Raw genomic sequence first — 20,738 nt, 5'->3', positions numbered from 1 at the left:
GACTTAACACCTCTGAAGATAACAGTGCAAGCTGCTGTAATGCAAAATCTGTCAAAAATGTAATTGCGTTCATAAGACTAGTTTACCACTAGACGGAGGAACGTGCACTGTATGTGTACTGAAATGTTTACGTGAAACGTTGGTAAGACTTTACAAAAGGTTACATTTATTGACATTAGTTAATGTATTGGGTAACTAATGATAATTAGTAAACAATTTTACAGCATTTATTAATCTAGATCACTTTTATATTCATTACACATTTATAAATAAATGTTAATTTATACAACTTGAAAAGTATATATATATATTTATAATTAGAAATTAATGTTTTTTTTAAATGCTCAATGTTATTTCTTGTTAGCAATTGCATAACACTCTTAGTTAACGTATTGAACCTTATTGTAAAGTATTATCAAAGTTTATTAAGTAAAGGAGATGTGTAAATAATTTCAGCACTTTCTACAAGACACATTTTTTGCCTTTTGAATATACATTAACATTTAAATAATCATGCTAGATCCAGAAATTTCTGATTGACAACCACATTAAGGGCTGGATGTTTTTGACATACATACAAATCAAGCATATTTTTACAGTTTGACAACATCACAGCTCATTCACTCAGAGGCACTGAAATCGCTGGGCCTTTTGGATCATCAAAGCGGTCCATGGTGTGAATCTGCATGATCATGTGCAGGCCGTAGGTGAGAATGAGCACCATGAGCAGAGAGGTCAGCAGGCCCATCCAAATCCCCGGAGTGAAGAACCCTGCGCAATCGCTGGCATACGAGAACATTTCACCAGTAACGTTGAAACCTTGTATCTGTTGGAAACAAATGATGCCTCAATCAGCTACAGTATGTGGAGTTTTTTTGTGCACTGCAATTCATAATTTTCACATCACATCCTTGTAGGAACGCCCATCACATCCTTGTAGGAACGCCTACAAAACATCACATCCTTGTAGGAACGCCCACCTGGAGGGTAAACGTTTTTACCAGGTTTGTGCTAAGTACTAATGTAGTAAGACAGTGACATTAAAAGACCACTTTCAATATACACCTTATTGAATGAGCACAAAAGAAGATGAACCCCAAATATAAATGCAATGCGCAGTTTCTCAAGCGGTTTTCCATAGAAAACCATTATAAAGAAAACACTTAACCATTTGCTTGTGGGGTGGTGATGGCGCAGTGGATAAGACACATGCTTTTGGTGTGAGAGACCCGGGTTCGAATCCACTGTGAGACACCAATGTGTCCCTGAGCAAGACACTTAACCCCTAGTTGCTCCAGAGGCGTGCGACCTCTGAAATATAACAATTGTAAGTCGCTTTGGATAAAAGCGTCAGCTAAATGAATAAATGTAAATGTAAATGTAATGCTTTCATATTCTGGGTTCGCCTATATTTAGTATGCATAATCAATGAGGCGCATTACTGAATTTGATCTTTTAATAACACTGTTTTAGTTAACATGAACTAAGAATGAAAAATACTTCTACAGCGTTTATTAACTTATGAAACTTATTGTAAAGTGTTACCCGCATTTTAGAATGTCTTGCTGTTTTTAGTGCCCAAAACTTGCACTTTATTGACATTTTTGTTTTTCTTCTTTTGAGAGGTGATCTAAATATCTGTGGCTTGAAACAGATGGAAAATTGACAGGCCTGTTCTATGAATGTTTGGCCCTTCAGGTCTCCGCCCCAGTCATGCACCTGAAAACTATAGTAGTACCTGAAAATCAGTGAAGGTCAGCTTCCATTGGGTGGCGTTGTCCGTAGCATTGCGAGGCACCAGCAGGGGGTTCTGAACACTGCTGACACTCTGGCAATGGAAAGAATACTCTGCAGGAGCATAGATACCACCACTGGCGTTAAAGATCGCCCTCTGTCCGTCATACTCCAGCACCACCTGCTCCATGACCGTCCAGTCGCGAGCGGACACAGGAAAGAAGATCTTGCGCATAGAGAAGCTTTAGGGAAGTATTACAAATGTCAAATTATTCTCTTTAAGACAGCATGCACATCATATCCAACAGCGGCAATGAATCCTGTTCGTCAAAACCACAAATGATGCATCTAAGTGACGGATTATGTGTTAAATACTCACATAAGCCGGAGGGATTGGAAATTCAGAACTTTTTGATAATTCAGGACGAGTCTGAAAAACAAAATATTTTACACTTTCAAGAAACAGCAGTGAATGATGTTGAAAAGTATACTGATTACTGCTTGATAATGCTTCTGACCTTGACATTGTTTCATTGCAAACTGAACCAGTCAGGTCAGGAGGTGCAGAACTATTAAAAATGTCTTTTCCCAAATCAGTTTCGTTTCCAAGGAAGCTAGCGAGGAGAGTGTCGGCCCACAGCAAGATGCAGGGTTGCTTCAGTGTGTTGATGAAGACAACTGGAGGTTTCACAGACGGTACTTCAGATGATGCCTGAAGTAGTGATCGGCCCACAAAACTTCCTGCCATTACTGGGGTATCCTCAATGACCTATAGAAGAAGGATAAATGACAAGAAAATACACTTTTAACCACGGGTAAAAGAACGTTTCACACTTGTAATTTAGAAGCAATGTTAGCACAACTTTTTACCCGTTGTTATGAAACCCCGCTCCGGAGCTTTTGCGGTGCCAAATGTGTAGTGTGAAATGATGCGGTGTGAGAATTTTATGTATTGATGCTTAGCAACAGAGAGCCAATCGCATGCCTCATATTCACATGCTTTGGATAGTCACGGAAACACAGCTCGTTAAAAGGTAGTTTCAAAGTCAAACTCCTCAATAAACCTTTATAGTCCAAAATTCAGGATAAACTTGATAGTACAGTCAACAATATTATGAGGATGCACAATCCTATAGCCTTTACATAACCATATTGTGTGCTGCATTCATCCAGTCAATGACACTGACACCGCAAATAAAGACGTTAACGCAGGGTTTAGGAACGTACAGTGTGAAACGACAGTTTATGAATACCCAGGATAAATTGTTAACCATGGGTAAATTATGAAAAGTGAAGCAAAATAACCCAGGATTCCGCTTACCCGGGGTTTACAATGAACCAGGACTAATTATTTCAAGTGTGAAAAGCCCTATAGTGTGAGAAAAACAAATAGACAAAGTGCAGTACATACTAACTTTGTCCTTGTGATGTTCCTCATTTAGATAAAAGCATCTGCCAAATGAATAAATGTAAATGTAATGTAAATGTGATGACTTACTCTAGAGGGCTTGAGGCCGGTGTATACAGCCGTGTAAGACACGTCCTGAGATTTGAACATGTCAAGGACCTTTCCAATGATCTCATCTAAAAGAAAAGAAAATATTATATTATATTATATTATATTATATACTACAGCAATGCTGATGAACACATGGCATCAAGTTAGAATTAAAACATTAAAAGCTATATATATATATATATATATATATATTAAAATCATTATCAAAAAAGAAACATAACTACTCACCATTTTTCAAAAGCAATTCCTTTGATTGAGCCCTGATATTCAAACAAAGCAAAGTTAAAGTGTTATTTTATTATTATTTATATACTATTATAGTATTTATAATTAATATTTGAAATATTTTTCATTTCAATTTTAATTTTACCTTAAATTTAAATAATTTTATTTTGCGTTTTTGCCATTTTTTTAAACATTTATATTCAGCTTTCATTTATTTTTATTTCAGTTTTAATTTTAGTAATTTTAGTACTTCAGTTTAAGTCAGTTGCCAATGCAACATATCAAATTATCAGAACTAAGTTTAAGTTTTTTATCCAATATTTATAATTTATTTTATTTCAACTTTCTTTCAACTATTTAATTTTAGATATTTTTGTTAATAATAACGAAATTGCAAACAGAACAAAAAAGGGAAGTTGACATTTTTTAAATTCAGAGTGCCTTGAAAAAACATACAGACATCAACCATTTCCATCATTTTACTGAAATGTAATGCCTTTGTGTTGTTTTTTAAAAAAAAGCTCTGAAACACAATTTGGCACGACATTGTTTAATATAAGAATTTTTTTTTGAAAACGTTGAAAAATGCTGTTAGTACTGAGTGCCTGTGTTGTAGAAGGTTACACAGATGGAAGAACATGAAAGTGTAAATAATTAATTGGTTAAAAATCTGCACACATTTGCAAGAAACTGTGTATGTAATATAAATAGCATTACAGAACATATTACCCAGCAGTGTAAGGGAGATGGACAACCAGCAGTGAAGGCTGTGTGGTGTTCAGCTTGATTTCCTTTAGGGTGCTTGGGTTGATGTGGACTGCTGGGATACCCAGCTCTCCCTGGAAGAGTTCCAGGACTGAATTCGATGCAGACCAGTCCAGGGCTGGCAGCATCAGAGGACTGGAGGATGTCTGAAGCGCTGACTTGAATACCAAGAGAAAAAAGTTTAAGAGAATTTTAGAGAAAAATATAGATGTGATATATTTTGAGGATTAAACAATATACAGAAGGCACACCCACCTCTACATTTAAAAAGACACTGTCTTGTTTGTTCCCAAAAACTCCACCGTACATGGTGAAGTCATCTATACTTAACTATATAGTGGGGAGAGAAGGCAACAAGAGTCAGCTGTTAAAGTACATTGCATAAACATAAATGTATTCAGTTATTATTTATATACTATTAATTAATATTTTAAATTCTGTTTTTCTATTATAAGGTTTCATTTTTCAAGTTTTTTATATTTATGTTTTATTTTTATTTTTAGTACTTTTAGTATTTAAAAGAAAATTAAAAATGTTTTGGCAGCTATTTTAATTTAATTTAATTTAATTATATTTTATTAACTACCAAAAATATTTTTTATATATGTATAGTCTTGTCATTGAAACCTACTTTTTTATTCAATAAAGGCACTGATTCAGATTACATATACACTGCTAATATCTATCAATCACACTTGTTTAAGCCAATGTTTCAACTCTCTGGTGTTTAATATTGCAATAATGCAAATAAATTTTATCATGTCAATGCACAAATGATCACATTTGTACTGTAATGAAATACTGGCATGTCCAATGGAAGATGGATGGGGAAGTAAGACTGTGGCTCAAAGTCACACTATACTGACATGTCCAGCTACGAGAGTAAAAATATCAGAATTAGAGGAAGAAGCTGCTTTACTAATAATTCCGCAATGTAAAATACATTGCTCCTACATTGATCACACAGTAAACTGTTTTTATATTCCACTTTATCAGGTTCTCACAAATACTAAAGGTTCTTACCAATGTCAGAAATGTACTTTTTTTTTTATTAAAGGATGACAAGTGGATTTACTTTTAAGGGGCATTTTTCTCTTTATGAGGGCATTTTCTAACATACAGCACATTGTTCATTATCATATCATATATCTCAAACAACTGAAATGGTATTATAACTAGATAATATTGTATTACAAGACTAATCAAAAATCTTAAAGCAGATAAAAACACAAGAATGCATAGGGAGGCATTATTTCCCCACATGTTAAACATATGAAGCCTTTTTTACCTTATCCTGTAAGAAGAGCAGCACATTGTGAGGAGCAGTGGACAAGGCAGATTTCAGATAAGACACCAGCTGCCCACCAGACACAGCCTGGCCAGCTGCTGGTTGACCCAGATGTGGCATACTGTAGCTGTATTGACAAAGATATCATTCAGTTTGTAAACCTTCTCAACAGAAACAGGATTACATGAAACTTTGTCCACACTAATCAGCCTCTACCAAGCGCTTTCCAATTTATAGACAGTCTAGCAAGTCACTGTTAGCTGGTTCAGCTGCCTCAACATAAGAAAGCCACAGAAAAGTTCTGGTGTACTATTTAACAATGTAAAAGCAATATTCAAGAAACAAACGTGTCACGTACCCATCACTTGTCCACATGAGCAGAGGCACTTGAGCATAACAGCTATAAATCGAGAAGATAAATAATAAAACTGAACTAAAGGCCATTGTCGAGGGACTACTACGCCGCACTCTTACTTCCGTCATTATCCAGGAGAGTCACGTGAATGGCAGAGTGTTGATGCTCACGTGACTGTTTTTTTTCAATCATGTGATTCTCTTCTGACTCGATTCGTTCCATAGACAGATTCGTTCCTATGATTCGTTCAGAGCATTCGTTCTCGCTTCTGAGCAGCGCGCAGGCGCAAGATGATTTTATGGATAAATATATTTTCATTTACTAGGGCAACGTTTTTGAAAAGGAAAAAGAATACAACCACTGTGCAATCATTAATTTAACTTGATCATTAACTTCTATCTCTATCTGTCTGTCTGTCTATCTATCTATCTATCTATCTATCTATCTATCTATCTATCTATCTATCTATCTATCTATCCTAATCCGTCTGTCTATCTATCTAATCTATCTATCTATCTATCTATCTATCTATCTATCTATCTATCTATCTATCTATCTATCTATCTATCTATCTATCTATCTATTCTAATCCGTCTGTCTATCTATCTAATCCGTCTATATATCGATCTATCTATCTATCCAATCCGTCCGTCCATGGGTGAACTGTAGGCTAAAAAAATGTTGACCACATTGTAAACTATTTATTTATCAAAAAGAATATTTTTGTATTATTTATCATAAGGTTATTCTAACTGCACAATCTCTTTTACTGAATCAATCTTGGTCGGCCCTCGCTATTTTTCACCTGGAGTGCAATAGGACGACACTGTACTTTAAGGACCACTTTACTGGGCTGAAATATTGACAGCCTCTGTCATAATGTTTCACTTACAGATCACTTATTACTATGAGCATTAATATAGAACAATACTTTGCGTTTCCTGAGAACTAATAATAAGCTCTTTATCATCAGCACTTTAATTCACGCGTTATTGAGAAAATCTTCATCCTCAGTGTTGTTGGCGGAGGGATATCTGATGATGTGACTGCGCCCTGTGCCATTCAGCTGTAGGATGGGGAAATTAAAATGAATAACTTAAGACCACCCGGGATGTGAATTATCGCTAATATTTTTGAAGCACTTGTATTTGTCGCTGATTTGTAATTGTGGGTTGATGACATTCAGAACAACAGTGATCATCTCCGTTTTGGGAGGTGCACTATATTATTTCGCGACTGTCTCTGCACCGCTGGAGCTCGTGCTGCGGTCAGGGCCATCTTTGGTTGTTCTCGCCGGTCTCGGATTCACACCACAGTCAGTGAACAATTGTGTAACGTATCAAATCATTCGAGCGATAACTCTTTGCAAAGAGTTCGTTTTACTGTCTGTAATAGGACAACAGACTGGTTCTGGATAAATATTTCATTGCGTCAACACCGTCTTGCAGATTTTTTTTGTAGCGGAAATTTGGCTAAAGAAGGGAGATCCACTGTAATACAACATGGATGAGGAATATGATGTTATCGTATTGGGCACCGGACTCACAGTGAGTAACGCATTCAGGTCACTGATGACTCAGATGAAATAGATGGCGATATTGTCGATTGAAGCTCGTGTGCTTATGATTTTATCAGAGATGTGACTGTAGGAATATATAATTTGTGTTAAATTGAACCCGAGGCCCTATTGCTGACGCATCCTTTGGACCAGTACTTTAACTATGTGTGTGTAGTGAGCCAGCATTTCTCGTAATTTCTACCTGTATTCAAGTGTAATCCTTCACAATTACATCTTCCCCCGAATTTTCAAAGCCATTGAGGCTGCATCATTACATTGACATGACAACGGTGATTAAAAAGTAATGACTGATTCTCTTCCTCAGTGTCTGGTTCTAAGGAGTGGCATCAGGTATCCCGTTTGCTCGTGCGTCGAAAGAGGGGAAAATGTGTGTTTATGGCATATATTTCGCCTTTTACGGGTCGCTAACGCCGCGACGAAGCTGTATTGTGCATAACTGATGTTAGTTTATATGTTGCTTGCAAGTCATCCGTTTTGGACAGGGTTTATTGGATTATTTTTTTGTTATTGATATAATTTAAAGGGCCAAATTGAAAAGACACGAGCACTTGATATTGGATAAATACGTGCAAAAAGCAGCATTACTAATAATAAAAAGAACGATAAAAAAAACAGTGTTTTTGCCTTATACGTTTCTCTATTTTCCTCATGGAGGATTGTGGATGATCTGGGCTGCGGCTCGTGGCTGGATGGGTGTAGCGATGTCCGATTCAGCAACGAATTGTTCTTTTGAGTCGAATCTTTTCAATGAATCTACCCGAGAGGTTCCTCAGTTACCTGATCATTAATAGCCGATACATTTTTTAAATGCGTACTGGAAATATGTTTACGACTTGATTATATGATAGTTTTAGCACACAAACAATAGGATTTCAGCCAAGATGTAAACACATTATAGTATTGTTTAATGTAAATATCAGTCATATTTAAGTTCTAATTTGTTTTTCACGGCTGGAACAAACTGAACTCGAGCTCTCAAAATTACAATAATCTAATTTCACGAAATTGTCCCCGCTTGGATGTCAGAATGACGTAAACGAATCATAGAAGATTTCGGTTTTCGAAACGCTTCATTACAGCGAAAACTGTTCACAGGAACCGATTCGCAGAAATGACTCGGACTTTCCATCACTAGTTGGGTGGGGTGACTCGCATCCCAGTGTTCAAAGCGGAAGTCATTGCTAGATACCCGCGCCCATCTCACCAGATGAATATGATATAAATATAAATATATATATATAAATCCATCACAAATTATTTCAACTGAATGATGTTTATTTGTGTAGGAATGTATTCTCTCTGGGATCATGTCCGTGAATGGGAAGAAAGTTTTGCATATGGACAGAAATCCATACTATGGTGGTGAAAGTTCCTCCATCACACCCCTGGAGGAGGTGAGGATGTTTCACAGTCATTCATTACTCATTTCATGTCTGCTTGATTTTACACACATTAACTATGATTGTTTTGTCGAATAGTAAAAGTATAATAAAAATCTGTGTATTTTTACATAGTTAATAGTAATAATTATATACAGTTTAAATACACACACACACACAAATATATATATATATATATATATATATATAAATGAATAATATGTACTTATTTAAAAAAAAAACTATTAATGGACATCCTCTTAAAAAATATTATCATATGATATTTAAATGTTGCATTTATCCTAGTTTTTTAAGCATGCACTCACATTTTACATACTTTTTTTTCTTAGCTCTACAAGAGATTTGGGATTTCAGACAGCCCCCCAGAGACAATGGGCCGGGGAAGAGACTGGAATGTGGACCTTATTCCTAAATTCTTAATGGCCAATGGTAAAAATACTTAAGTAGCATAATTGTTAGTGTGAGAATATTGTTCGATTAGATTAGATTGTTGCCCCTTAATTCATGGAATTCTGTATTTTTTCTGTAACAACTTTCTGAATAATGATGCACAATCACATTTTGTCATTGTTATCTTCCTTAAGGTCAGTTAGTTAAGATGCTTCTATACACTGAAGTGACCAGATATCTTGACTTCAAAGTGGTTGAGGGAAGCTTCGTGTATAAAGGGGGAAAGATCTACAAAGTGCCCTCTACTGAGACAGAGGCTCTGGCTTCAAGTAAGTACAGCTACACTGGAAAAAAAAGGGTGAGGATTTTTTTCACTTAGATATTGCTTGTAAATTAATAAATAATTACAAAACGGCAAGTAACACACTGAATTGAAGTGAAATTTTGAAGTAGAAATACTGAAATATTATTTTCTTGTCAAACTACTCCAATAATCTTTTATTTATAACTTCGGAAAAAAAATTGTTACAGTTTAGCATATTGACTGTAGGAATAAATCGAGGATTTATATACAGACTTGTATAGATGACAGAAAACATTATGTTGCTTAGACCTAATGGGAATGTTTGAGAAGAGACGTTTCCGGAAGTTCCTAGTTTTTGTGGCCAACTTTGATGAGAACGACCCCAAGACCTTTGAGGGTGTCGATCCCAAACTCACAACAATGGGAGAAGTGTACAAGAAGTTTGACTTAGGACAGGACGTCGTAGACTTCACGGGACATGCCCTGGCCCTCTACAGGACAGATGAGTAAGTGTTGCCAGTGTTACAAAACCTCATAGTGTATAAGAGTCTTATAAAACATATTATTTAAGGCAACACACTACAGGCATAAGCATTGTTTTACACATTTAAGTTTATTATCCACATTTAATTGTTGATACATTTAAGTGTCATTGCAATACAATTTGAAAGTTTTTATATATGTATATATATATATGTTTAATTTACAACCCACAGATGTCAAAATTACCCTCTGACTACATTGCACAAGAACATATTTTGCCATAAATGTGATAAAAAATTGTACAACAGATGTACAATTTTTGCCTGGAATATATTAACTGAATAGGTAGCTGTTAGTTTTAAAATAATTACATTATAAATAATTTGCTTGTATATCTGGTTGTACCCCTTTATTACCCAAAACTTAACATATTGTTCCCTTATACCTACACGGAAGTACACTATAATTACAGAAATGTACACCGTAATTTCGGTGTACTTACGCAGTTGTTTGCGGGTCGTAATATAAAGTGTTACTGAAGATTTTAATAACAGATCTTTTAAAGGCCGTTTGTATTCCTATCTGTATTCTGAAAGGTTTTTAGAGAGGGGTCTTATCTTATGTCATTCAACATTTTATTCCTTAAAACATGCGCTGCGTCCGAAATCGAATTATTATTAACCTTTATTTAATTAGGCAAGTTCTTATTTTCAACAACAGCCTGGCAGGAGAGTTAAAATCTCCTAAAAGACATACTAACATATTACAATACACACACACATTCTTTTAAAGCTTGTTATGACAGTAACAATATGGTGAATGTAGTATGTCTGAATTTCATTCATACTATATAGAACATACTTTTTTAATGGTTGCGCAGTAAATTCAAATGTAGTACCTACTCAGACAGTACGCGGTATTGGACGCAGTGATGGTGATTTCTTTTCTTTCTTTTTTTTTTTTTTTACAGTATTTTCTGATTTATAGAGTGATTAAAAAGAAAAATCCAAAATATATCCTGTAATAACTCTAATGTCAACCAAAAAATATGTATAATATCAAGCAGTACTGTACTGTGATTAAGCAACATGGGATGTAAGGTGTTATCTATTATCTATTCATCCGTTGTGTCTTGCCTTAATGTCATTAAATAAGAATGAATTATTTTGCATTGATGATAAATGTATTGAATTGAATTCCTCCTAGTTACCTGGAGCAGCCGTGTCTGGAGACCATCAATAGGATCAAACTCTACAGTGAATCTCTGGCACGTTACGGAAAGAGCCCCTACCTGTACCCCCTGTACGGATTGGGGGAGCTGCCTCAGGGGTTTGCTAGGTTAGTCGCCCCTCCCACAGCCGGTCATTCTCAAGTAATCATGTTGAGTGTCACTGTGAAGCCCTTATGTTTTAAACATGGACTTTTTGAACTTACAGGTTAAGTGCTATTTATGGAGGAACATACATGCTGAACAAACCAGTGGATGAGATAGTGATGGAGGGAGGACATGTGGTGGGCGTGAAATCAGAAGGAGAGGTACTTTTTTTGTTTTGTTTTTGAAGTGGGATATGACCATAAACTGTAAAGACGACATGTCTTCACTTCCTTCCACTGTAGAAAAATAAAGCCAAAATGTCCCAGAAATGGCAGCTGCCATCTTGTGCTGATGACATCATTTGGAGCCAGAGTCTGTGCCGTAGCGATCGTGAGGTGGAGCCGTGGTATCAAGGTCCCGCCCAAACTCCCTCAGACTCAATCGCAAGCAAAGCTGTCAATCATGACGCTACATCTCATTTTTATAGCATCAAATAACTAACTAAAACGAACATTTCAACATATATCAGCGTCATAAGAACTACCTAAAATGACAAAAAAACAACTGAGAAAAAAAAATGTATTTGAAGTGCAATTTTTGTTTTTAAGTTTGTCTCATGTCCCAGTCATTTACATGGAGAGGGCGGAGTTTATGACCTATACTGCAGCCAGCCACTACGGGGCGATCAAAAATGTTTTGGCTTCACTTTTCTGGACGGCCCACTTGGATACAACAAACTTCTTTTATTGAAAAAAATGTATAAAATAAAATAAAATAATTAATTATTACAAAGTGACAATGCGAGGATTTTCTTTGGAAAAGTTTGAGACAGAATTTATGTTTGAATTTTCTTTTCCAAGGTTGCCCGATGCAAACAGCTCATCTGTGACCCAAGCTACATCGCGGACCGTGTGCACAAAGTAGGCCAGGTGATCCGGGTCATCTGCGTCCTCAGCCATCCCATTAAAAACACTAATGATGCCAATTCCTGCCAGATCATCATTCCTCAGAACCAGGTTAACCGCAAATCAGGTTAGTGACAGCACTTGTTGATTCTTGTGGTATTTGTATAAAATGGGAATATTTGCAGAGAATGATTTGCAGGATAAACCAAGATCTATATGCATTCAGGTATGCACTACTGTGCAGACACCACTAAAGGGTGCTGCTTACTTTCATTTCAAAAATAAGCTGAGCTGCTAAGGTGTGTCATGAAAAGCTCATGCTTATTTTGTTGTTATTTGCATGCAGATATCTATGTTTGCATGATCTCCTACGCCCATAATGTGGCGGCTCAGGGGAAATACATTGCCATCGTAAGCACCACTGTGGAAACCTCTGATCCTGAAGCTGAAATCGAACCTGCTCTGGAGCTCATCGAGCCCATTGACCAAAAGTCAGTTTACTTTGCTCTCTATACTCTGTTTTATAGTAAAAAAAAAAAAAAACATTAATAACTTAAGCACTAATATTCAGTTCCACAGCACAACTGCAAGTGTGATATTGCTTTTATACAGTTTTGTAAATTGTAGTATATATCTTTTAATAAAAGTTAATATCAAATAACGGTGATCTGAAAATTTGGACTATTTAGATTTAAATACACCCAGAAAAAAACTTTTTGTCATTTTTACAGGTTTGTGGCCATCAGTGACATGTATGAACCCACAGATGATGGGACAGACAGTCAGGTCAGCTTCACGTTGTGTTATTTTAATATTCTTTATATACTATTATAAAAATGAAAGCTCATTCAAAAAGTGAATAAATACTATATTTTCATTTTAGTTTTAGTACTCAAATCTGAAATCTGAAATCAACTTAAATCTATATCATTTCAATTAGTTTCCAAGAAAACATTTCCAAGTTTTTCCATAAAATATATTTTATTTTATTTCAGTTAATGAAAACTAATTTAATAGCTTTAGATAACAGTAACAAAACTGGCTTTACAGTAATGTCTTGTTTAAACTCTTGTGCACTTCTTGGCATCAGTCAGAAATATAACCAGTTTTGATGTCATTTCTTCAGATATTTGCATCCCGGTCCTACGATGCCACCACTCATTTTGAAACAACTTGTAACGACATCAAGGACATCTACAAGCGGATGACAGGCAGTGACTTCGACTTTGAGAACATGAAGCGTAAACAGAACGACGTCTTTGGCGAGGACGAGCAGTGAGGGGTGGAGAAGTGACAGAGGAGTGGAGAGGCAATGTTCAGATGGAGGGCAGAGATGGGGCGGGCTGAACGGGATTTACTGGGCAGGGTTCAGAGGTCACGCAGAACAGAATCGACAATGCAACGACATTGTAAATCTCTTTCAACCAGCCTTATCTTTCCCAGAGTGCTCTTTGCTTCATTGTCTCCACACCCCTTCGGTGTCTCTGTTCAGATACTATGACAGCACACAGACACACAAACGCTCTATCGCTCACATTCCACAACTCTGCACTACAAAGTGGGCTCACACCAACATGCTACTTTAGATTCTTACACAAGCAGTATGCATCGTTTGCGCAAAATATCCTGTTGAAGTGAAACGCGTGTCTTTTTGTTCTCTGAATATCGTCTTTGACTGAAGCCCATACATGTGAACGATTCCTCGAATATTGAAGGTTTAAAACATTTTCTCATCCTCTTTCGTGATGTATCCCCAACAGTCCTCAGACTGTTAGATAGCATACTGTCGTCACTTTGACATTTAACAGCTTCATATGAACAGCAGCCTTCCTGTTCTTTAGGAAAGTGTCACTGACAAAAGTATAGTAAGATTATTAAACGCTCACCATTTAACACTACATTTTGACACTTGGACAAAGGATGTAATATGATATTGATAGTATGTAAAAATGCATAAGGTTGTACGAAATTAAATCTGACTTTGCCACATCTAGCTATCAAAAACTGAACCGACAGTCTCATATCAATACATTTCCTATTCCTGATCCTTTTGCTCTACAACTCATTGGCCTTTTAAGCTATTTAATTCTTTTTTATTATTATTGGTGGACATTCAGCTAAATTGAATGAGATGTATAATATGCAGTATAGAAGTGAATTGTAAGCCATTAACTTGTAACTAACATTACAATGTTAAAAACATTGTATGGCCTCACAATTTCTAATGACCTAATTCTACATTCCTCATCCTCCTGCGTTCATTTTGTTTGTTGTGAAAACCGATGTTATCGAATGCAAATGTGTGTGAAAATGCATAACAAGTCGATCACTTAGTTTGTTACGGGAAATGAGTCTTAAGAATGTGGAAGCAATTTTCACTTCCGCAGCTGCAGAAGTAAATGATAATGTGAATTTAATGAGTACCAGATCTTTTGTTATTGATAGTAGCCATATCCCGTTGGTATTCTGGCTTTTGTAAACCAGTCTGAATCCAGTCTACTAAATACTACATATATACTTTAACTTTCGATTGTGATGAACACTATGGACCTCCCTGTGTACTGTTAAACTTTCCTCTGCATCTTTGATTCCTCTTCCATTTTATCAGTGGTTGACACATTTACACTTGGCTATTTGAAACCACAAGACAAACTGACTGGTCATTTTCACCATTATTTACGGTATATCTCTAATCATGCTCGTTTTTTATTTCAAAATGAGTTGAATTGCCATGAATAATAGTAGACACTAGTCTGGACCAGATGATCATGGTGTGCTGTTTGATTTCTCACCGTACAGCTTTCAGTGTAGAATTTACAAGCTTTGTCATGTTGTTTTCCATATTCGCCTTTGCTGTGAAAAAAAGCCTCTGACGGTAGGTTTTTTCCCCCCTTTTTATTTTTATTGGAAAACAAGGAGTGTAACAGTTTTTTAACATTCCTGAATTTTACTGGGCCAAAGTCACTTATGGCCTTATAGATTCACATAGAAGGATACAGGTCTTGAACTCTCTTCCTTAGTGCACAAATTAGATTGTGAATTATTGATAACTGGAATTAAATAGAATTACGCTGCATTGCTATATTTGTTATCTTTTGCACCTCTCCGGCATATTGTTGCATATGTTTGGATTAACTGTTTTGTACTGTATTTATTTTCATTTTGTCTTTCATTTTCAATGTTCAAACAACTAAACATCTTTTAAAAAAACTGACACAAACTCGACAATTTTAAGTTGTGAATTTCATCTCGTGTTTGAGCAGTCTTGTGCAACAAAAATAAATATGAATAAAACAAATATTTCTTTGGTTATGTTTGATTATGTGTACATATATAGGATTTCATTTCCATTACAGGACAAAGTAAAGCATTCAATGCTATTACTAATGTAAAAATATTTCACAATTCTCTTATTATATTGTTTTAAATGAATGCATATATACACATACATATATTTATGGAAACTAACTGGAAGCTAAGAAAAAAAATGTTTGATTGTGCAATAATCTATTCCCAAGGCTAATATTTAATACTTTTATGTTTGACTTACTTTTTAAGTTTGAAATGGTTAATTTCATGATAAAAAGGCACTGATATACTCTACCATTCAAAGGATTGGGGTTGGTAAGATTTCCAGCATCATTCCTCTATTCTTCAATGTCCCAAGATCCTTCAGAAATCTTTTTAATATGCTGATTTGATGCGCAAGAAACATCAGTGTCAGTTGTGCTACTAAATACTTTTTTTCAGGATTCTTTGATGAACAGAAAACTCAAAAGAACATTGTTTTTTGTAACATTTTTGTTGAATGCATCTTTGCAGAATAAACATGTTCACTTCTTTAAGAAAAAAAAAATATCTTACTGACCCCTAAACTTTAGAAAGGTATAGTGTACCATTATGTTCAAATGCAAATTTTTGACCAATGCTTTGAAAGCTTCTTTCAATTCATCACAGTTGTGTGTATTCGTAGTCTCTGTTTTATTCCCGATCAGATGTTTTATTGCACTGTCTAATAGCACAAGATTCAAGTTCCAGTGTCTTTTCTGTACCTTTTGTAATTCTGTAGATGTAGAAATATGGTATGAGGGTTATCTATTGGTGATCCACAACATAGCTCTCGTAGGACTGGCCCAGAAGTCTCTCTACATCCACCTTCGGCACTACCCAACATTGAGCTGAGTGACGCTTCCTGGATGAGTCCTTCAGATTCTTGTCTTGTAGAGTGACAGGAAAGCGCTCATCTCCTTTCTTTATCAAGCCTATGGCCAGATAAGTGTTCTTACTTGTTTGTGCATGATGGAAACCCGTTTGATCGGTTCCTTTTATGACCTCTATATGGGTATGTTGAAATTGGCCTGGAAGTGGAAGAAAACACCCAAACAAGGTCATCAGATATGGGAAAATCAGTCTGAAAATCCATTAATAAGATTAAAAAACAAAATGCTGTGTTACCTACCCAAAAGCCCTTGAGTGAGGTGAGAGAGACCCTTTCCATCAGCTATATAGAAGCCCAGGTGCTCCATTTGAAAGTATTTGGGATGATTGTAACGATGGAAGAGAATTAAGAACTGCACACCAACTCCGAGCTCAATCCAACAGCTATGGTGCTCTTCAACCGTAATTCTCAAACTGTGTCGCTCCACAGATCCTCTCTGATTGGTAGGCAGCGTCTCGATTTCCTTCCCTTCTGCCTCCACTACCACGGAGTCCAGTGTTAATGTGATCATAATGGCACCTTTGGCAGCAGTGATAGAAATCCTGTCGAAGAATGTACGAGTACGATTCTCCATCTCCTCCTTAGAAGGAGCCATTATTAAATGCCCATCCACAATCATTCCTAATAATGTAAGTCATAAAATAGGAATAAGAGACATTTATTATGTTAAAACAATATCTAAACAGCATCTCATTTAATTTAATCTTGTTTAGTTTCCATAAAGACATTCAAGCTATATATTGGATGTAAAATTCATAAAAACACCTTTGTCTGGGTCCTCAAGAAGCCGTAGTACATCATCAGCCCTGCCATCAATGGTAAAACACAAGTTCTGATGCAGCTTTGGGAGCTGAACAACAAAATGTGGGTCTCCATCCACTTTCAGAGACAAAAAACACTGAAGTATGTTAGTGAATCCCTTCTATGTGATTAAAATCTTGTTTTCATCTTCAAATGCTCAAAATGGCTAAAGAAAGAAGGAACATGAAGCATTTCATTAAATATTCTGTCCTGGACTCATACCTGATGAGGAGAAGACTCTAACTGAACTTAAACTGGATGGGTTGTCTGGGTCTGTTGAAACAATTAAGACGCAAAAAATGTGCGGCTTCTGCTAAAAGCATTTAAAAAAGTTAATAATGTAGTTACACCACATTTATAAAGATTTATTGTTGTATATACAGTAAAGCAGGTTGTGAAATTATAAATGAAGTGCTTACCAGAAACCTCAGCATCTGAATCTGAAAGAATAATAAACAAATCCAAAAACGAGTACAATAATCCCTAGTAGCGGGAAAAAATACACTGAGCAAAGATTAGTAATGTTTTAAACTCACATGACTCATAATGGATGTTGTAGTCATAGTCAGAGTCATGTGCTGTATCATAATCTGCAAAATAACATCATGATGATGCAGCTTTGGCTTAATTTCATTCATGTTTAGGCAGTCATTTATTATTTTGTATTAGTGCAAAACTGATTTACCACTTTGTAGTTGAAAACATATTGCTTACCTTTAACAAGTTCAATATCTATATGAAAGATCAAGAAACACATGATCAGAAGAATTTTTAAATACGGTTATTTATGCATTTTACATACATACTATACTCGGCTTTATGGCCTAATGTGCAAGTTCAGTTCAAAGGGCACTGCAAATGGCATAGGGAAACAGGGAACATTGATAAATTACAGGACGTGAAGAGCAAAATATACCCATCAGTCACTGTGCATCACTCCAGTACCTGAAGAAGTTTGACTAAAGTAAACGAGGTAAAAAGGTGTTGGGGTTCTGCCATTATTATCATTGAGTTTAATTAGTCCCAGGTGTAGTTTTTGCGTGTTTTTTCATAAAAGTATAAAGTGCGCAAGATGTGACAGTTACAATGCAATTATCATATTACAGTTAAATAAAAGACAAATATAACATTTATTTTCTAATATTGATTTGATGGCTCCTACAATAGGTTTGCATGCATCCAAGGTCAAAAACCAAAATTTTCTCATTATATACATTGCAAATCACCACATTTCTCAAAGAGTCTAAAAATGGTTAGTTTGAAGATTCAGTCTCTCTAAGCTCCGCCTTTCCGCAAGCTTATTCTGCTCTGACTGGTCAGATGACCCAGTCTGTTGTGATCGGTCTACTGCTTACAGAGCATGTGGCCAATGACCATAAGCTGGCATTATGCAAATTTGTTACACTGTTTGTAAGAGAAAGTAGACTGGAATTGCTGACAACTCGATTCAGCAGTAAAGAATGGATTCTTTATTTGCAGAGCTATTACCTTCACAAACAGCTATATTACACACTGCTTGTGTTTAAAGTTTTTATGCTTTTTTGAAAATTACCTTTCATGCAGTGTCTAAACAAGTATGATGAAAATGCAGAAGGAAAAAAAATTGGATTGTATTACCTTTCCTCTGAATCTGGATGGACGAAGACACATCTGATGGACAGAGAAACATGGATAATAGAGGTCCAAAAAACGACCATAAAATGAACTGCCAAAGGCAGAGGCACTTTGGTTATTCATTTGAAGTTCATGTGAAATTCAATGAAATTTCTAAATTGCATTCAAACAAAACTACCAAATATCTGCAACACTGTGGCTATAAATGTCATCTTCTGCTTCTAAGAAGGAACTCACCCAGAAAGCGAGAGGCTTCCCACAACTTTGGTGCATCTGTCATTCCTGGCATAGGCAGAAAAGTAGGAGACATCAGTGTGGCCATTTCCAGTTCAACATGAATGTCTGAATTAGCATCTGATGTAGATGCTGTGGAGGTCAATGTCTGTTGGCCCTGCTGAAGCGTTGTGAGTCCTGTGGTAGAAGAATTCTCAATGTCTGATGAAGATTCTTTCACCACAGATTGTGCTGTCTTGACTAAGGTGACTAGTGTTGTGCTTTTGACTGGTGGAGAGGAAGAAGTTGTTTTCGTCATACTGGGAGGTCTGTTTGAAATCCTAGCCAAGGCTTGTGTAGTTTTGATGGAGCTGGGAGAAGAGGAGGACGGCTTGCTGGGAAGTGGTCCTGTAGTGGTCTTCTTTGGTGATGGAGGAGGGATTGTTTTGTCAAGTGAGACAGAGGTGTTAGGCGGTCGACCTGTGGTGTGAAGCCCTGAGGGTGGTGGATGTGCTTGTACAGATTTGGTGACAGGAAGTTTGCTTGTTTTTGGAGGTGAGAAAAGGCTGGATATTTTGGTTCCCATTGCAGATATGGAAGATATTTTAGGTGCAGTGTGAGAGGTCTGATTCATCACACTTGTAGAACCTGCTATGGTACTAGTTGAAGTCTTGCTGGTAGTAGCCACAACAGAAGAGTTAACCGTAGGCTCTGGTTCATCGATATCTGGTTTTATCACAACCAACGAAGTGACTGGTGTTACAAAATTGTACTTTAGTGAAAGATTGGTGGCTTTATCTACAAGCAGGCGCTGTGTGATCAAATCCGAGGTGTTAATTTTAGCCAGCAGCAACTCTTTGATTGTAAAATAAGCCCAGAGCCGATGCACAAAGCTTGGAATGCCATCCAGTGCCTTTGCACAGCCCAGAGATGGTTCTGTGCCATTTACAACTGCTTTGGCCAGTGGTAGCTCATTCTCCACTTTCACTTTCTGCTTCGAATCGTTTGCTGTCAATGTGACCTTTAGTTCCCGCACACCTGGTTTAAGTCGTCCCGTGACTACCAATTCAGAGCCCTGGAAGTAGTTTGGGAACAGAGAGCGAGTGATATCGTACGCCTGATCGTCTAGATAGGACAGCTGGATATCTGAAAGCAGAGGACTGGCGACTTCATCATAGAAACCTTTCAACTGGACAGCTGCATCATCGTCCTCATATACCTAAAAGACAACAAATAAATGATATGTAAATTAAATGATAATAGTTCATATTTTAATTTACTATAAATTATTCAAATAAACTATTGTTCTTACTATTAATGTTATTATAAATCATTTGATTTTGATTGGCTTAAAAACATTTCAAGAGTGATAATATAGAGTCCAAAAACTCTGACTTTTCACTGTTAGTATCACTCTGCTTTTCTGTGTTTGCACGCACGTTCCAGACATACATGGGGTTTTTAGTTAATCTTTCAATGATTAGTCAGTCACTGAAGCATTTTTTTAACTGATTCATTTATAAAAAATACATTTAGGAACAAAATAAGTTACTAGCTTTATGAATTAGTCATTGAATAACTCATTCAATTGTATTATTAGAAAAACTGATTTATTTTGGAATCTGTCAT

General features: G+C 36.2%; 3 protein-coding genes across 5 annotated transcripts in view; 1 reads left to right on the top strand and 2 right to left on the bottom strand.

The window, feature by feature from the left end:
* Positions 1 to 405: 405 nt before the first annotated feature.
* atp6ap1b (ATPase H+ transporting accessory protein 1b) lies at positions 406 to 6,045 on the bottom strand. The gene is made up of 10 exons (XM_077218810.1): positions 5,890 to 6,045; positions 5,532 to 5,658; positions 4,499 to 4,573; positions 4,208 to 4,401; positions 3,482 to 3,513; positions 3,233 to 3,318; positions 2,253 to 2,503; positions 2,114 to 2,164; positions 1,739 to 1,976; positions 406 to 826 (listed from the first exon to the last, which is right to left on the bottom strand). The coding sequence occupies exons 1-10, from the start codon at positions 6,012 to 6,014 to the stop codon at positions 617 to 619; spliced, it is 1,389 nt and encodes a 462-aa protein (XP_077074925.1). The 5' UTR covers positions 6,015 to 6,045; the 3' UTR covers positions 406 to 616.
* Positions 6,046 to 6,934: 889 nt separating this feature from the next.
* Positions 6,935 to 15,560, top strand: gdi1 (GDP dissociation inhibitor 1). The gene is made up of 11 exons (XM_077218811.1): positions 6,935 to 7,433; positions 8,752 to 8,859; positions 9,195 to 9,294; positions 9,450 to 9,584; positions 9,867 to 10,065; positions 11,249 to 11,380; positions 11,479 to 11,578; positions 12,218 to 12,389; positions 12,609 to 12,753; positions 12,994 to 13,048; positions 13,389 to 15,560. Exons 1-11 carry the CDS (start codon positions 7,389 to 7,391, stop codon positions 13,539 to 13,541), a joined length of 1,344 nt encoding a protein of 447 aa, XP_077074926.1. The 5' UTR covers positions 6,935 to 7,388; the 3' UTR covers positions 13,542 to 15,560.
* Positions 15,141 to 20,738, bottom strand: part of itih6 (inter-alpha-trypsin inhibitor heavy chain family member 6) — a 12,975-nt gene continuing 7,377 nt past the window's right edge. For 2 of the 3 annotated variants that reach the window (XM_077218770.1, XM_077218771.1), the window contains exons 10-18: positions 19,134 to 20,328; positions 18,900 to 18,932; positions 17,997 to 18,014; positions 17,819 to 17,872; positions 17,702 to 17,722; positions 17,505 to 17,555; positions 17,247 to 17,360; positions 16,722 to 17,102; positions 15,141 to 16,620 (exon numbers count right to left, since the gene is read on the bottom strand). In XM_077218770.1, coding sequence (XP_077074885.1) covers positions 16,358 to 16,620; positions 16,722 to 17,102; positions 17,247 to 17,360; positions 17,505 to 17,555; positions 17,702 to 17,722; positions 17,819 to 17,872; positions 17,997 to 18,014; positions 18,900 to 18,932; positions 19,134 to 20,328 — 2,130 coding nt within the window. In that variant the 3' untranslated portion in view covers positions 15,141 to 16,357. The remainder of the gene's footprint in view (positions 16,621 to 16,721; positions 17,103 to 17,246; positions 17,361 to 17,504; positions 17,556 to 17,701; positions 17,723 to 17,818; positions 17,873 to 17,996; positions 18,015 to 18,899; positions 18,933 to 19,133; positions 20,329 to 20,738) is intronic. The other variant, XM_077218772.1, reaches the window with a different exon arrangement.

This window comes from Siphateles boraxobius, unplaced genomic scaffold (genome assembly GCF_051911475.1).
Source record: "Siphateles boraxobius isolate OS27281-9 unplaced genomic scaffold, OSU_SipBor_1 77, whole genome shotgun sequence".
NCBI classification, from domain to species: domain Eukaryota; kingdom Metazoa; phylum Chordata; class Actinopteri; order Cypriniformes; family Leuciscidae; genus Siphateles; species Siphateles boraxobius.
This window is presented reverse-complemented; position numbering and strand designations above follow the sequence as displayed.

Bases quoted from the DNA above. Each gene is read 5' to 3' on its own strand.
- atp6ap1b (XM_077218810.1), bottom strand. From the start codon at position 6,014: ATGACGGAAGTAAGAGTGCGGCGTAGTAGTCCCTCGACAATGGCCTTT. The intron at 3,319-3,481 runs GTGAGTAGTTAT...CTTTTCTTTTAG, and splicing joins GGAATTGCTTTTGAAAAATG to ATGAGATCATTGGAAAGGTC. The intron at 827-1,738 runs GTACTACTATAG...TGTTTCCAACAG, and splicing joins TGACCTTCACTGATTTTCAG to ATACAAGGTTTCAACGTTAC.
- gdi1 (XM_077218811.1), top strand. From the start codon at position 7,389: ATGGATGAGGAATATGATGTTATCGTATTGGGCACCGGACTCACA. The intron at 12,390-12,608 runs GTTAGTGACAGC...ATTTGCATGCAG, and splicing joins CCAGGTTAACCGCAAATCAG to ATATCTATGTTTGCATGATC. The intron at 12,754-12,993 runs GTCAGTTTACTT...TCATTTTTACAG, and splicing joins ATCGAGCCCATTGACCAAAA to GTTTGTGGCCATCAGTGACA.